This window comes from Camarhynchus parvulus, chromosome 2, assembly GCF_901933205.1.
Source record: "Camarhynchus parvulus chromosome 2, STF_HiC, whole genome shotgun sequence".
NCBI lineage: Eukaryota > Metazoa > Chordata > Aves > Passeriformes > Thraupidae > Camarhynchus > Camarhynchus parvulus.
The window spans coordinates 15,553,814-15,571,614 of record NC_044572.1 but is presented as its reverse complement, the minus strand read 5'-3'; the positions used below and the strand labels follow the sequence as shown (position 1 = coordinate 15,571,614).

The following is a 17,801-nucleotide window of genomic DNA, read 5'->3' as shown; positions in this document are numbered from 1 at the left end:
TCCTCCACACTTTCCTCCCAATTAAACAAGCCCATTTTTTGTACCCTCTTCTCTAGGGGTCACACTTGGCTAAATTTTTTATCATTCCCTGTGGGCATCTTGCTTGAGGTAGGACACAAAGTGGATATAGGGCTGAGAGGAGTAAAGAGCCTGATGTGTGATGCTCCTCTTGATATATCTGCAAGCATATTCACCTGTGTCTACCAAGCCCTGCACTGCTCTTATCATGAAACCATAGAACTGTTAAACTTGGAAAAGGTCTTTAAGATCATTGAGTCAAATCATGTCATCCCTCTTTATGACTATAGCCCCAGAGACCCTTTTGCTGTACTGCTCCTTTTTGTTTTGCATGACATCCTTCTTCCTCAACATGGTTTTTTACACCTGCCTGTATTGAATCTCAGTAATTCATTTCAGACTGGGCCTTTGATTTATTAAGATTTTATTTTAATTTTAATCCCTGAAAATGCTCACAGCATTCCCTAGAGATTTGTAATTGTAATCTTCCTCCTAATTTACAAGTCATTAATGGAAATACTGAGTAGAGCAAGACCCCAGGCATAGCCCTTATGTGTCTTTTCAGGTTACCATTGGACTTGCTACTGTTCCTTGAGTACATATTTGAAGCCTGCCCTGTATGCCTGCCTACAGTAAATTATACCTCAATTGTATTCACCTGGTTTGCATATAAGACTATCACATGCATTCATCAAAGCTTTCCTCATTCCAACGTGTGACTTGTGCTGGTTTTTTCTCCCTACTCACTATGCTCCCAGCTCAGTTAAAGAAGAAAATTAAATAGATTAGGCTTAATTTGTTCTTGACAAGTCTGTATTTTCTGTTTTCTCATGGCTTTATCATGTGGGAGTGGATGCAGCTGCAGTGCAAGGCGGCAAGCAGGGAGATGGAAATTCTTCTTGGATTGCACACTTGCTCCCTCCTGCTCCACGATAATCAACATTTGTTATAAGTATTTACAGGAGAATTGAATAATAATTTGTCTGATTTGATATCAAAGCAAGGCTGTTTGGTCTATGATACCCCAGATCTGTCTCCTTCCCCCTTTTGTTTGAAGTTAGATAATATGTTTGCCCTTCACTCATCCTTTGAGGATTTCTAGAAGGCACTTACTCATGGCTAGGAGGCAGCCGTGGCTATTTCCCCACTCCTTCCTTACTCCTAGCCCGTGCTTAATTAAGCCCCACCAAGTTGGATACATCCAACTTGCATTAATGTTCTCCAGTCTTTCTCCTGTGTTCTAGAGTATCTTTGCAGTAAATAGCTAACGTTTGATCATAGTGAACATTATTGTTGAAGGCTCTTCAAACACATTAAATTAATCTTTCCCAATGGAGCGTGTGTCTGCAAGTCAGTGGATGTGGCGCTGGCTGTTTCTGTGTCAGAGGGCAGGGGCATGGCATTCTGGGGTGGCTGCATGCACAGCACCACTGCAACCTGCTGGTTACAGTCCCATCTGACTTTATTGTCCTGCAAAAGATGAAATTAGCAAGGTAAAAACCTTGTTTAATGTGCTTTTGATAGGCTGTTTTATATGCGCACATGCAAAGCCAGAGTGAGAAAACAGGAGCAATTAAAATGTCCAAAGCCTTAGATATTCTCCTGGGATATAGCTCAGGGTTATATTTAGACAGAGCAAGTAGCACCATCTAGTATTGAAACAACCATAAGAACCTGTTTTCCATTGCTCTAGTCTGTCAGGCTTTTATCACTTGATCTGAGACTTTCAGGTTGTGTCTCTTTCTTAGGCTAGGTTTATTTTAATATTGTCAGCTAAACCAATTCAACCATTTCCAAGAAAAACTAGAGGGGAGGAGAGAAGGAATGTTGTTTTGCCCACATTAGAAAGGGGAAAGAAAATAAATCTTTCAGCTTTTTGATTAAGAGCTGCAGTGCCATCATGTTCAAGAACAGGATCTCTGGTGACAAGGCTGGGAGACATCTGTGCGTGTTCTTGGCAGACTCGTCTCTGCTTTGAGTTACTCCATTTTCTGAAGACTTTTCTCCCCATCCATCATCACAGCCCAGCCTCTGGTGCTGAGCAGCCCACCGGTGACCCAGCCCTGTGCTCGTGCCCTCACTGCTCCAAGGGATGTGCCAGCACAGCGTGCCTGTGTAGGGCTGTGCTGCTGGAGTGGGATCATCCCTTAATGACAGCTCCTGCTTCTTCCAGTATAGGTGAGATGGGGTCTCAAATCTGGGAGCAGGCACAGAGGTTCTTCTGCTGGAAGTGTAGACAGGACAGTAGGTGTCCATCAGATGGGGAAGGAAGAAACTGGGGTGATGGATGCAAACTGAGGACTGGCCAGCAGAACCTGTGAGGGGTGCAGGAGGAAGGATGGGCTGACTGCCACCATGGTGGGCTGTGTGGGAAGAGTGGCTCAGCTGGTGGGACCAGGAGACAGAAGGGCAGAGAAGGGATCCTGGAGGAGAGGGGGAGGACAGCAAGAAGGATTGGTGAGTGTGGGAAGGGGGAAATGAAGGCACTGGGTTATGTGGTGGTGAGGAGTTAACAGGGGTGGGGAGATATGGGGCTTCCTGGACAAAAATGTTGGAGTTGGATTAGATGGACAGAGGGATGGAGGACAGCACAGTACACAAATTACTGCAACCAGTTTTTTTAGCTCATCCCAGGTCTTCAATGTGTGGACAGCTATTTGCCATACTTAGGTTCGTGTGCACTAGGTTCTTGCAGCAGTTGTTTTGTACCTAATTCACTTTTGGAGCTGAGTCCTTCAAAAAATCAGGTTGTAAGCACTTCAGACTGGGCGCCTAGAGTGGAGAGGATTGTTTCACTTTAGTCTGTCTGCATAAATGTTCTGTCTGGCACATGTCTGATATGAAATGAGAATAATGTCACCCAGACGTGAGTGAAGATAAGCTAGTTTAATGTGACCCATCTAGATAATACTCTTTGTAATTCAGATGCCTGTTAGTAACTACATCTTCAAAGCAGTGTTTGAATAGCTGCTGTAGAGACATAGAGCTGCTGTAGAGCTCAGGAAGAACTGCCATCACCTAGCCTGCACACCAATCAAGGCCAGAGTCCTGCAGAATTCAGTAGCCTCAAGTCATGTAATTAGAGACTGCGGCAAATTGTGTGTCCTTGATTTGGGTAATTCTTGATGTTGTATGCTTCATTTTGCAGTATGAATCATGTTCCTTCAATGTTTTATTTTCTTGAAAGTTGTACAAAATCATTTATATTATTGTTATAAATAGTTCTGCAGAGGTGGGAGGGCAAATCATGCTCAAGAAGGATTTCAGGTGTTGAATTCAGCCACGGAAAGGGTTACAACCTTCCCCTACATTTCAAGTAGTGGAGGGCAGGAGAGATGTTAAAGAGGGCAGCCAGGACCAAATCCTCTGTCACTTCTGGTCTCCCACCCTGTCTGCTGTGCCAGGGCACTCTGCGGAACTTGGGCTAAAGGAAGGAGCCTGCCAAGGGGCTGCTCAGAGCACCATGAAGAGAGCATTCAAGGCCATGCAAGTCATTTCAGAGCACAGAGGTAAGACCTGCTTCTGCCATTGCTGCAGGTGTTGGCATTCACCATCACTGGTACTGGTCATCATACAGATGGTGGTGGTATCCCCCGAAATAACAAGGCTTGGGAACCCCTGCCACTGAAAACAACTGCAGACAAAGGCAGATCATAAATAGAAAACAATGTGTTTCCCCCACTGAGAATGAGTTCCAGAAGCAGCTCAGAGGAAACTAGCACCAAATTTCTTCAGGGTGTTTTTCAGGAGTGCGTTGGGCTTTTCTCAGGCCGGAGGTGAGATCCATGCTCCTGGAATGAGCACCCCAAGGTGAGGTGCTCTGATGACGTTTCCATCTGCTGATCCCATTGTGTCCCGCTTGCCCAGGCTGTGGGTCTCCATTGTGTCTGCCTACATGGGGGCTGATGCTGATTTCCGCCGTTCACACTTGTTTCTTTGCATCTGAGAGTGCTGCTGAGAAGTTTCCAGAGAAAAGCTTGGCCCCTGTTTCCAATGTACTGCAGAGTTGTACCGGCTGCCGGGGACAAGTCGGAAACACTGGCAAGATAGCAGGCATCCTCAGGAAGCAAACCCTATCAGAAAGCAGTGATGTCATTGGCAAACAAAACAAATGAGGGCTGGAAAAACAAACTGTTTTGCAGCGTTGTTGATCCTCCCTCAAATTAGAAGCTCTGCACAGCCTTTACTCTGCGGTCCAGATTGACAGATTATTTACATGGAATACTGCAGCAATGGTTTTGTTACTCCTGCCAATCCAATTCCTTTGATTTTATTTTTTAGGTTTATTTATCTAAGGGAGGTTGGGGTGAGTGTCCCAGAACTCTAGCCAGATTCAGAAAGCCGGCCAGCATCCTTGCACATGATGAGTGCTGACATGATTGATGTCCTGCATGCTTTGATCAGGCAGGACTTCTGGCTTCCCTGTCCCTGATCAGGTCCAGTGCAGGAGATGCTACTTCCCCATGACTTCTGCACTGCCCTTTGAGGCTGTGTCCTGACAATGTCCCAGCTAGTGGCCACCTGCCACCACTGCTACTGGCTCCTTGGAGCTTGTGCCATGAGCACAGAGCAGGATTCTCCTCCTTAGTTGTTCCCATTGTGGTGCTGTGATGGGCATAGTGATAGCATCCTTCTCCCAGATGGGCCTCCCCAGCACACATAACACCATGGGGTTTCCCCTTCCACACATGGTGAGTTTGCAGAGCAGGAAGAGACAGTCATACCAGTTCCTCATGGCACACTTCCACTTGTTACTCCTCACCACTGGTGCCAAAAGAAGGATCAGAGTAAACCCCATGGGCTGGAGGTTTCTCGCCCACGCAGCTTTGCCTCTCTGATGGCTGCAGTGCGTGGCAGAGAGGGGGTTAAACTCTTCTCCAAAGCAGCCCTCTAACAGCAGGAAAAGCACATTTCTTCCTTGCACCTGTGAGCGCTTCGATGGGCTTTCTGCTGTTTATGGAAGTCACATTGGATCTTTCTCCTGTTAGAAGCTGAACAGCTCTAGCAGCCAGCTGTTCCCTCTGCTCTGCTCGTACCTGGCTCCTTGCACAATCCGGGCAGGGGGTGGATGGAAAATCAGCTTTTTAGGTCAGCATTCAAAAATAACCCACAAAGCCTTCCCTTCCTTCCGTGAGGGAAGGGTCCCACTCCTCCCTTCTTTCTGCCTGCTTGTACTTACTGCTGGCTCACCTACTCAGAGCTCTTACTGGGAATTTGGAGTTCTGTTCTAGCAGGGGCTAATATCTTCAGCACAGAGCTCTATTTCTCTGTTTTGAAAGGGTGTGTAGTGTTGAATGTGTGAAAAGGGAGGAGATTCATTAAGCTCTAGGGACAAACCGGTTTGGGTGTTCAGGAGGCTCTCGGGGTGGAAAGCCACTTTTGCAGGCCAAGTTAAATTGTGGCTCTGCATAACAACTGTGCCTGTTTTTCTAAACTCTGTGCTCTCCTTGGGCAAGTGCTATGGCCACTATGGGCAGTGCAGCAGTAGCTGGAAGGTTCCTGGGTGCCTGGAGCTGCACACCAGGCTGGCTCCACAGCTGGCACAGCATCCAGGAGTCAAGGTGGGACAGAAAATGGAATGGGCACTGGATAGGCAAAGAGTGGCCATAACACATGGAGTGCTGCAGCACAGAAAATGGTTTATATAGAGTGCCAACCCATCCACTTCTGTGTTTATGTAGCCTGAGAGATTTAGTACTAATAAACACACGACAGCCATCTCAGGAGTTGCTCCATTTCAGGTAAATCCTTGTGAACAACAGTGAACAGACTTATCCCTTTCTTCATGCCCAGAAAGAGCATTAGAGACAGTGTATAAAATGCACTTTTGTTATGATCTTCACAGAGACAGTCTCCTTTTAAGCAGCTGCTAGTCCAGGGCTCATGATCCTCAGGTGGACCTGCTGCTACTAAGGACACACTAGATGTGTTAAATGAACTCTTCATACAGGGAAAAGAATGTTGTGGTTATATTTTACATAAATCTATTTCTGTGTGTTTTGTGTGTTTTACCTTTTTATCCACCTTTTAAAAATTTCTTTCTTTTGTTAACACAGTTCAAACGGGGAGGAATGTATCAGGATGGGTCCATTGTTTTGTCCAACCTTCAGAACAGAACATTACCTTCCACACATTTTAAGACTCTGAAAGAATGGGTATTCTATAATTGCCATTACAAGCTGTGAGAATGGTACAGACAATAGAGACTGTTTTCAGCCAACTAATTCAGTTTGCTGGATCTGTGCTCTAGTCAGGGCAGAATTGAGGGCTGTCACTGGGGAAGAAAAATCTTGACCATGCTGTGTCTTGCAGCTCCTTGAGACACAATGCACATGGGCATCACGTGTTGTTTATAGTCATGTTGCACAATGGAAGTGTGCTGTAAAAACAACATACTTGAAATCTTAGGTTTTGTGTTATTCTAGCTGGATTGCAGCAGACCAATGCAGGGAGAAAAGAAAGTAATCTGTAAAAAGGACTGTTTAGCTGGGGCATTGCATGATATTACCTGGGTTTCTCATGTGGTTGCATAATTCGTTTTTGTTCTTATGCATATTTTGTTCTTGTTCATGTGAACATTTTTTTTTTAATTCGAATATGCAGAACTGTAGGGAGAGGCTTATTGCTCTGTAATCCACCCCCTCCTCCTGCAGCAACTTAAAACATAATACAGAGCACACCTCTCCATGACTGGAGAAAAACAGTTGTCTAAGGAAATGCCTGCTCAAGTTGTGGGCTTACCTCCAGTGCAAAGTTTTTATTTTGAGGTCGCATTAGTGAAACCTGAAAGCTGCAATCACCAGTGAATTCTTGAGTGAAAGGGACTGAGTCAGCAGCAGCAGCACAGCATCTGCTGCTTGGCTGAGTGCAGGGAGGTGTATTGTCTAGGGAAGGACAGCACATGGATTCATCAGCATCTGCATGCACTTTGCTTCTTCTATTTTATTAAGAGGGTGAAAAACTGAGTAGAGGAGATGAGACTTCGAGCTTCCTGAGCCTACCAGCTGATCAAGGGTACCTTTTCTTGTCTAAAGTGGCCTTCTGATTGTTTTTGGTTTTGTTTTGTAGTGATGGGTCCAGCTGGAAAGAGCTTTCTGATGGCACAGCTGTGAGTGAACCCAGCACAACATGTTCAGTGTCGAAGACCTTCTGATTTCTCATGGATACAAATTGTCGAAAAATCCCCCTGTTTCATGCGAGAGCAGATACGATGGATACCGGCATGAAATCACAGGGAGCAGATCTGCTCAGAGACCAGCACTGAATGGGATTGAAGCAGAATCCAGAGCTGGGGCCTATGGCAAGAAACCTCTGGTGAAAACCAGCTCAAGCAGCACTGAAAGCAGCCATGGGAGCCAAGGGAGGCAAGCAGGTCCTGGTTACCACCATGACCTTCAGGGTTTGTCCACTTTTCATACTTCAGAAGGGGGGTAAGTTTCAGCATCATGCCATGGCTTTGCTTTCTCTTTCTTTTGGTCTTCGCAGATAACTAATCATGACTCTAACCCTTAACACCATCTTCCTGTGATCCTTTCCTGCTCCCATCCTAGTAACCATTTCCGTTCACTGGATGGCCACATCCAGTGACACATCCATTCACCTTCTGCTAGAGAAAGGCCTTTGGGAATACTGGGATAATGGGAAGTGGCTGAGTGTGAGAAAATATGTTTTAATAACGAGAAAGGCCTTTCTGATGGACTTAGGAAAACTTAGTTCTGGCACAGGGGGAAAGAAAAGGGAAAAAGGTCATCATTTTCTTCAGTTTTAAAACTACCCAGCTTCTTCTGCCACTTACACACCCAGGTTTTACTGTGGATTCAGCAACATGCAGCTCTGTGGGTGATTCTACATTCATTGAAGACTTGCTTGTTCTCCTAAGGCTGCTCTTATGGAGTAAACATGAGAAGGGGCCTGTGCACTTCTTTTACAAACAACTCCAAGCCAGTGGAAGCTGTTGTTGTCACTCCAGAGAATGTGCTTGTGCAGCCATGGCTTGCTCAGCACCGAGTACGTGCGCACGGGGCTGGGGCTGGCTGGGCAGGAAGAGCTGAGTGTACACAGCGACACTCAGCCATTGTTCTGCAGCTATTTGAGGGCTGCACATGGACAAAGGAAAGGGGCTCGAGCAGGACTGGAAGCCAGCCCAAGCATGACGATGGTTTGCAAGGAAAAGCCCCTTCCTCCTGCCGAGTGGGCTTGAAACTGAAAGCAGGACAAACACTGTCACCTTGGGAGCTTGTCCTCTTACAAAGACCTTCAGTAACATGTGGCAAAGCCATGTGTCTCCTTACTCCTGGGCTCGTCTGCTCTTTCCCTTCACATCTTTTCCCCTTGCAAGTCTTGTTTGCCTGAAGCAGGAATGGCTGCTGGTTGCCTGTTAGGATAATGGGCAGGAAGAGATGTGAGCCCTCTAAAGCAGTCATAGGACAGCAAGTACTGGTGAAGGTCTCCAGGTGGAACCATCCATTCTAGAGAAGGAAGGACAGAACACAGATGTAAGGGTAATTGGGAGGGTGCTTTCTGCTGTGTTTTGGATGAAGTGAACTGGACAACAAAAAAAGTGAGGAAAGATACTGAAAAGAATGAAAGGGAAGAAGGTTTTGAAGCAAGGGAAGAGAGTGTGCAGTGGTGCTGAAGCGGATGCTCAGTTTAGTGTGGAGAAATACTGTTGTGAAGAAGATCTCACTGTGTGAGGCTGGAAGCTACCACAGCACTGCTGCTCCTGCAGCCTGTTTGTCAGAGCCTGTGTGGGTGCACAGGGGTTTGGGAGGGCTGCTGCCTCCCTGCTTCCCATTCCTCTGGGTGCATCTGCAGGGGCTCACACATCTGCCCCACATCTTGGATATGGCAGAGGTATCTGTAATTTCTGGCCTTGGCTAAATATCAAATAATGCTCTCAAACAGTTTAAACACCTCTTTCTAAATGCAAGGGGTGGGACCTGCCAGTCTACAGTTAAATATTAATCCAGGTTTTTAAAAGTGGCTTTTGCACATAACATAGGGAACACAAACCTGAAAATGGCTTTGTCACACTTTCATAAAAATAGAAATATTTTCTTGCTACTGCTGTTACAGCAAACTCTGATTCCAGGTGAGCCTACTGGGAGCTCTCACAAGGGACTAGCAGCTGGTGCCTCTGGTGTGGAGCATGGCTGGGCTGGGCTGGGAAGGGAGGAGGGAGCTCTCCAGGCTGGATCCAGGGAAGCCACAGCACTACAGTGTCTCGTGTCAGCTCCTGAGCCCCTCCAGGTCCCCTCCCAAGTCACAAGGCTGCCACGTCATGCTCCAAAGCTGGAGAGAAGATACCTGTGGTGGCCCAGCTGGGTGTGCTCAGGCCAGTGACAGGCGGGCTGGGGTGAACTCCTGCAGATGTTTTGATATCACTGCTTGGTTTCTGGACTGCTCTGGGAAATCAGCTTCTGGTTCCCAGCTGGGGAAGTGCTGCACACTGCAGAGACCTGGGGACAATCTGGGCCCAAAGAGAACATGACCACCCAGCGAGTTACTCTCTGGACATCGCAGGCTTCCTGCCACCATTTCTTGGTACTGCTTTCCCAGTTAGCACAGGGCAGGAGAGGCCCTGAGCAGGCTGTGTGTGTCCTTCAGGGATGGTGACAGTTCCACAGCAACTCTGAGCATGGCTTAGGCTCCTTGTCCAGGGAATTATCCATACCATACTCTTGTTTACACCACTGATGTAGAACTAATCATCTCCATACACCACAGAAGTGGGTGAGGTTGCCAGCATCATGGCTGCCTTTGCAGGCAGGTTTGCAGGGCTTGTGGTCTTTTGTGATGGCAGGGGATGATGCTGTTGTCTCTGCTTATTGAAGTTGTTCTGCTAATCAAACCTTGTTGAGGAGGGTAGAGGCTTCCTAGCCACTGCTCCTGGTGCATGTGAGGGGAGAGCGATGCCCTGGTGGAATGGGGAAGGGGTGTTTGGCTCCATCCTATTCTTCAGGCAACGGAGGGAGCAGATGGTAGGAGGGCTCTCCTGGCTGTCCTTGCTTAACTGAGCATTTTTAGGCCACACAGTAAAGATTTGGAAGAGGAGACAAGTAAAAAAAAATGGAAAGCTGATCCTATGGGTGTAGATGAGAGTTCTCTTCACAGAACTCCCTTCTGATTCTGTTCTAAGTAGGGAGAAGAGGCACTTTGCTTATTGTTTGTGTGGGAGGAACTGTTAGTAGCTAGCAAATTTAGTGATAAATAGATATCACTAATGAGATCACCTGCTGGAACAATTAGAAAAGTATATTGGTGTTTTCCAATGCTGGGTCTCAGAAGAGTGTATGTGACGATAGGATCTCAAAATAGAACAGTAGCTGCCAGTGTCCAGAACAGCCCTCTGAAAATTTTTCCACCTTGCTGACTTTTTTAACAGTGCCCTTTGTGGGGCACAAAGTCTGTGCCAGTGCCTGCAGCTCATGCAGGATGAGCTACTGAGTGCCCAACACTTTCCACTTGCACGCTGGCAGCCAGCAATAGGGACAGACATTGCCTACATAGCCCTGCAGTGGCCTCATTCTGCAGGGTTTGGACTTGGATGCCTGTGCCATGCTGCTTCACTTTTGGCCCCATTATTGCATCATGTGAGGTCCTGCTGGTCCAGCATCACCCTAGGGGAAAAGGGCAGCTCCAGCCCATGGCTCTGAGCAAGACAGCTTGGTGAAATGTGGTCATACAGCCAGTGCAGCTTAGACTTATGGCCTCATTTCTTGTAAAGACCTAAAATTCACAGAAAGCTAGAAATAGTTTTGGGGGTTTTAAACCATTTTAATTAAACTAACTTTATATAGAATCAATTCAAAGCATTTTATGAGAGCAAATGTGATACTCATTAGAAGCAGGCCTGTTAGAAGAGAGTTCATAATCTTAAAACCCATCGCCTTGATCCCTTGGGACCACTCTGTCCCTGGAACTTAAATCTCCACCGCTGGTCCCATGGGACTGCTCCATCCTTGGCTCCATCCTCCTCCCAGCTCTCACGCACGTGGAAGCTGCTGTGTCTGGGTGTGCATTTCATTGTGCGTCGGCACTGGCACATCCTGGAGAGACACAGAATTGGGTAGTGGCAGAGTCAGAGATGAGCTGCTGCACACAGGGGCTGTGAAGCCTTCTCCCTGGTGATATGCACCACCTCACCTTTGGTGAGGCTGCAGTGAAGGATTTTAAACTTGGGGTAGCTCTTGGAAGTTTCCCCTTGCAGCACTTCATGGACTGCAAGAGCCAGAAGTGCCACATGTCCAGGTGGGAGGCACTCTCTGCTGCAGCTGTGGCCACAAGCAGCGTGGTTGTGCTGTGCCTGCCTACCATGCCTGCATGCAGGTGTGCAGGAGCTGCTCTCCATCACTGGGAGCAGAGGAGACTTCAGGTTGGAGCTGCACTGGAGGGTTCTTGGAGCATCCTCTTCCCTCTGCACAGTGCAGTGTCATCTTCACAAGTTTACAGAGTCCCTGACAGAGGCTGGCTGTGTAAGCACTTCTAATGCCTTAGCCAGGATTTAGAGAGACAGATACTGTCTGTCCTATGAGTAGATCTTAGAAAGGATCAAGTTTAAAATGCTCTAAATGCCTCCTTTTAAATGTCTTTTTTACACTCTTGTTGCAATGATGACATAGTACAAATTACACTGTGGTTTGTATAATGTCCTGAAGTTCATTACTGGAGTCTAGATATTAACCTTTAAAAATAAATTTAATCTTTTAAACAGCTTTTAATAAATGGGGGGACTTTCTTTCTGTTGAAAAGGATTTTGGGTTACTTCATGGGGTTTTTTTAATGGTGAATTAAGCTTTGCAGCATCACAGGATATTTAAAAATCAGAATTTTTAGGTGCTTTTCTAAGCACCTAAAGCAGGAATCATCTCAAAGAAGTCTGATGGCCTGTGCTGAGCAAGATGTCAAACTAAATAATTCTAATAGTCTCTTCTGATCTTGGAATCTATGACTGTACTTCCTGCAAATTCTGTAGACCCTTTTACAATGATGGACAAAGTCAATCAGAAAGAGCAACCTGTTCATTTTCTCCTCACTCTTACTGGACCCTGTTTCTCACCTCATTTTGTAAACACAGATACAGATGGTGCCACAGCAGTATGGGGATGAGATAAAAGGTTGAAAACAGCATTTGTTCAGCTGTATATTTCCCCATGGAAGTGTTGGTTGTTACTACAGTCAGCTTCTGATATAGGAGGTGTCCTGTTATATTTCATTGATTAATGGAGATGTCTGTTCCTTCTTGGGGTTCAGCAATCAAACTGTGTTTCATGCTTCAGAGGCGGAACATTTTGTTCAGAAGCTCAATCTCAATCCAATTGAATTAATGTGAACAAGATGCTCCTTATCCCAGTCTGGTTTTTAAACTTTTAGACTCATAGGATGAAAGTAATTTACATAGAAGAAAATTGCTGTGGATCTTCATGGATTAATTTTCATTCTGAATTTTGACTTGTATTATGTCTTCACAAAGTCCTATTTAAATAGATCATTTAAATAGATCATTTTTTTAGTAAAAAAGAGCCAGATGACGCTGTTTATATACCTTGGGGTGCAGGGAGGAGGAAGAAATTCTTGGGTTCTATCTACATACTTGTCCTATTTCTGTCAATTTTGATTTTTCTTTCCAGTCTTATGCTGGTGGCAGCCGCGTAGTGTAAAGGCAGTTATATTGTTGGACACCTTAGGTACAAGAATAGCAGAATGCTATTCAAGTAGAAAATTAATTATTTATATAGAAGGGTACCAATTTTGTTCTGCAGAAATGTATAAAACAGTTTACACTCTGTTCAGAGCAGACAATGAACCTATTATGTTCGTGTAAATCTGTGTTCTGAATTTCTAATCTGCAATGTCTAATGTCTTTCATATTTCACTGATGGATTCTTTTATTTAAGAATTTTATACTTCTTTTGAAGTATTTTACATTTAAAATATTGTTTCCGTTTTATTCAGAACTGTGTTGATACATCACCATTGTTGTGACATGTGTCATTTAATCCAAAGCACCCTGAAGAAATTTGTTCCCTCAGAAAGATGAGCAAGAATCAATTCAGGAACTGACATGTTTAATTTCAGCACTTTTACCAGGATGCAAATCATGTTTCTTACAGACTCTATCTTATGAAATTTTACGATATAGACACCTACCTGTTCTCCCTACCTCTGCTTCTTGGAACCATATTAAACTTGAATACCACAGTAGTCTCCTTAACATCTATAGATTTTGATTTAGCAGGATACAGAAGTAATTTAAGGCAGTCACTTCTGGTTTTAGAATGGCATCTTAGAATCAGAGGCTGGTCTGTGTTGGAAGGGACCTTCAAGATCATCTAGTTCCAAATCCCCTGCTGTGGGCAGAGAATTTTCTAATGTCCATCAAGGAGGGCTGTGCGTGTTTGCACAGCAGGTAACTGTGTGCATTTGTCTCTCTTTCTAACATCTTTGCATAGCTAACAACCTGTCAGAAGAGCTTCTTTCCCTTCCTTTACCCATGTTAATTGGCTGACTTTTAAATCCTCTCATTAAAATTGTCATCTGGTTGCAAATAGATTACACAAATCCCCATGGCATAACTCATCATTTGACCTCCTAATGACCTTAACCCATGGTAGAAAGAACTGGCACCTGTGCACACTGCCTCTGACACTGCTTTTTTTTCCAGGGCTTATGACAGGCCTCATTTAGCACGGTCTTCCCAGTCCAAGAGTGATAAAGATCTGGCCTACTGGAGAAGACGAGGACAGGACTTCAGTGTGCTACTGGGCTATTCCCAGAAGGCCAGTGTGGAGATGAAAGGCCTGGCTGCAGCCCCAGGGGCACCCCGGCACCCCAAGGAGAATCAGCTGAAGGTGGGCACAGGTGCAGGGTATGGCAAAAGAAGTGGCTTGCAGGAAAGCTGTGAAGTGCCCAGTGACTGCAAATGGCAAAGTCTGGAAATAGAGAGCTGGAACCAGCCAAAAAAGGTAGGGAGGCAAATGTCTGAGGGTGACAGGGAGAAGCTGCTTCAAGAGCTGTATTCACTGACGCTGGGAGACAACGTACTCAGCACCCAGAGCAGGGGGAAATCGCAGTCCTTGCCAAGGGTCCTTTCACCTGAGAGCATGAGGTGCGTGGAAATGCCCTCCCTGACCAACAGTAACAACTCGCTCAGCGTCACTAAAACCCCCTCCTATCCCCCAAACAGACTGAATGTGGAACCAGCCAAGCACCATGGAACAGGAGGCAATTTCCTTCCCCTGGTGAAGCCCAAGTATGGGAGACCTCTCAAGCCTCCATCCTATGAACTGCAGCGGCAGACTAGGGCACCTGCAGAAACCGTGGGTTTCCAGGACCACTACCAGAAAGAAGAGCCTATCTCCTACTTAGCCAAAGTCAATGAGCCAAGGCAAGATGCTGGCATTCCAGACTCTGGTTTGGAGCCCCCAGTGTATGTACCTCCTCCTTCTTACAAATCCCCATCTCACCAACATGTGACCCCCCATTCCCCCAGTGAAGTGCCTAACACCAACCCGTGCGCCAGCAGTGATCCACAGGGTCCTGCAGAGCGGGTTGTCCCCTGCCAACGACCAGCAATGAATACTTTTGAAGTTGGGGGTGACCCTTGCAAAGACAACCATTTTCCTCATGGGAAGCAAAGCCATGCAAGGCGCCCTGCTGACCACCTGCGATCCGTTCAGTACATTCCCTTTGATGATCCTCGGATACGACACATTAAAATTGCACCACTGGAAGGTCTGCAGGGCAACTCTAACCACATGGAAAATGCATGTAGTCCCAGTTCTGGTGCTTTGCAAGAGAGAAATCTTGAAGTACAGTACAACAGTGCCTTTGTGGATGCATCAAACTTGTCCAGTTCTGCGAAAGGAGAAAGAACTTCCAACAGTTCCACCCATAGCAACAGATGGTTGGCACCATCCATCCGAGATCAGGAAAACTGTGCCTTGCCGGACCAAAGAGACAATTGTAGAGCAACTAATCACAGCCCCCGTAACGAAGCCAGCACAGAGTACACGAAAGGCAAACTTTCTGTAAGAAATTCACATATGGACAACACCTGTGAGACTGTTACAAAAGTGAAAAAGTTTGAACCTGGAACTGGGATGCAGAGCAAAAAGAGTTCAAAGAAAAAAATGAATGAAACTATATTTTGTTTGGTCTCCATCCCAGTTAAATCAGAATCCAATCTGCCAGATACAGATAGGAACAACAACATAACTCAGAGCCCTGATAAGAATAGGTTTGATAACAATGGAGCTTTGCAAGAACAAAGTCTCTTAAGTATGTCTTCAACAGACTTGGAGTTACAAGCGCTTACAGGAAGCATGACCAATAAAAATGAGTTACAAAAACAAGAGCTGTGGAGACCAGAAGAGTTCAAACAAATGAATGACCTCAGATTTATTCAGCCTACAAAACACAGAGAGCTCAAATATTCTGGCTCCTGGCCAGGTGATCAGTACAAAGACCAGCAGACGCAGACAAGTTTCTCTGAAGAATCCGAGAGCCCAGAATTTTTCCATGGTACAAAGCCTGGGAAGCCTGATAGTAGTAAACAGCTATCTCCAAAACTCCCAGGATGTACAACATCCACAGTGGGGGCAAAACAGACAGGGTCACCTTCTGATGAGAGAGGCTGCAGGCAGAGCAGTTACAGTATGAAGGGCCAGACTCACCTCAGCCAGTCTAGCAACAGTGCATTTTCTAGGACTGCCACCTCAGTCCTTAAGTCTCCCTCCCCAAAAGCCCACCAGAGCCAGCCTGTGCCTGTCCAAGAGAGGGAAAATGGCCTTCTTTCCAAGGGAGATGTAGTTAAGGGAGAACCAGGTGCTCCCTGCAACAGTACAGAGCCATTTGGGCAGTTCCTGTTGAAACCTGTAAGTCGCCGTCCCTGGGATGCAATAAGTGAGCTAGAAAGTTTTAACAAGGAGCTGCAAGGGCAGGAGGAGAGCACAAGCAGTGAAGAAGATTTGGAAAGTGCTGCAGCTCCTCTGCAGGCAGGTGCCTTTATGCAGAGGAGGGAGTCCAGAAATGAGAAATCAAGCCAGGAGCCAAAACATGGTGCGAAATCAGAAATGGTTGTGCCAGAGGTGCCTGTAATTAGGTCAGGAAGGGTTAAAAGTAAGTCTGAAAGTTGGAGCATGGGGACAGAGCATGGTAGCGAGCCAAGATATGGTGGCTTTCAAGGCTTTTCAAAGCCAGGAGGGAGCAGTGAAGGAGTCAGGCCAACAGATGGAAGACTGATAACAGAAATGAGGATGGGGGAAGCCAAGAGTAGAACAAGCAAACAGCCAGTTCATGAGAGCCCTGTCAAAAGAGTTTTGTCCAGTAGCTCAAGTAGTTCATGTCACAGTAATCCTTTCAATAACCCTGTCTTGCAGGAGATGAGTGAAGACCAAAATTACCTAGACTTTATTAAACTGACCAAATGTGCAACTCCCACAAATGATAGGGTGTTAGAGAGAGGGTCAGGAGTATGCTTGTCACTAACAAAGAGGAACCAAAGGTGCTCTGAGCCAGATTTGAGGTCAGTGGGACTTGATGTGGCCCCAGAACCTGGTGCTGACAGCTCTGATCACTCTCCGGATGCAAATGCAGTGGAAATCCCTGTGAATGAGTCATTGCAGGCAAGAGCTGCAAGAATTTTAGGTATAGATATAGCAGTGGAGTCTCTCCTTCCAGATGACCATGTTGGGTCCCACCCAGGCACTGGCCCTTCAAACGGTGCTCAGGACTTTGAGTCATCAACGACAGGGAACACAGTAAGTAACAAAGAAGGAAAAAAAGAAGATTCTTATGAAGGCAGGCGAAAGTGTGGCTGGACAGAGAGTGCTCTCTTTGTCAGAGCGGGAGGGCGATCTTTATACCCTGTTGAAAGCCAGGCCACTCTCCAGGAAGCCAGCACTAAACCACTGGTAACTGAACAAGTTCTTGAACAACCTGTGAGTCCCAGCCAAGGCGAGGACCAAAACTTGGTTTGCAAGTCAGCTGCTTATCAGCATTCAGAAAAGAGAGTGAGGAGCACCTCAAAAGTGATAGAGACACTCCAAGGCAAGCTCGCTTCTCCACCCAGCCGGACTGCCATGGATCGCTTGGTGCGGATGAAAGAAGTTGACTCTGTGTCGCGCATGAGACGCCTGAGCATTAAGAGCGCAGACTCGGGAGAGGAGGTGGATGAGGAGAAGCTGTCGAAGGTACCAGAGGAGAGAGGAAGCAAACTGGCAAGCTCAGGGACTGTTTCCAAGCGTGTTATCTCTCTTAGTGAAAATGGATGTTTAGGTGGAATGGACAAGAAGAAGATTGACAGAGATTTTTCATTAGGTAAGACTCTGTTATGGGAGATCCAGATGGGTACTCGTTTCTTATGTAATGGGCATGATCAGTTTGCTTATGCCCACGTAATGCTGCTCAAATAGTAACAGGCTGTAGGTGGTACTATCCTCATCTAGGAGCCACCCACTTTGCTCTCCTTGTGGAAAAGATGAGTGTTCTCTGGTCCCATTTTAGGAATTGTTACTGTAAAACTCACTTGTGATACAGAAATTCATTCACAGAGACTGGAGTGCTCCCTAAGGTCTTATCTCTGTCTAATTGTTTCAGGGAATGGCCAGGCTAAAACACTGGAGTTCAAAGACAGTCACTCTAATGCCAGTGTTTGGGAACATATGGTCATTTAATCATAGCTGTTCCTTGAATGCAAATTTTTTTCCTTCTCTAATACTTAAGTAGACACATACTATATCATAGTTCAGAAGAAACTAAAAATAAAAATCCGATGTTCTTCT

At 46.0% G+C, this 17,801-nt stretch overlaps 1 protein-coding gene across 5 annotated transcripts in view; it reads left to right on the top strand.

Annotated features, from left to right (window-relative positions):
- JCAD (junctional cadherin 5 associated) overlaps positions 1-17,801 on the top strand; it is a 59,530-nt gene that overhangs the window by 36,345 nt on the left and 5,384 nt on the right. For 3 of the 5 annotated variants that reach the window (XM_030943118.1, XM_030943119.1, XM_030943117.1), the window contains 2 exons: positions 7,087-7,448; positions 13,682-17,432. In XM_030943118.1, coding sequence (XP_030798978.1) covers positions 7,147-7,448; positions 13,682-17,432 — 4,053 coding nt within the window. In that variant the 5' untranslated portion in view covers positions 7,087-7,146. Of the gene's footprint in view, positions 1-7,086; positions 7,449-13,681; positions 17,433-17,801 lie in introns of those variants that run through there. The other 2 variants (XM_030943121.1, XM_030943122.1) reach the window with 2 other exon arrangements.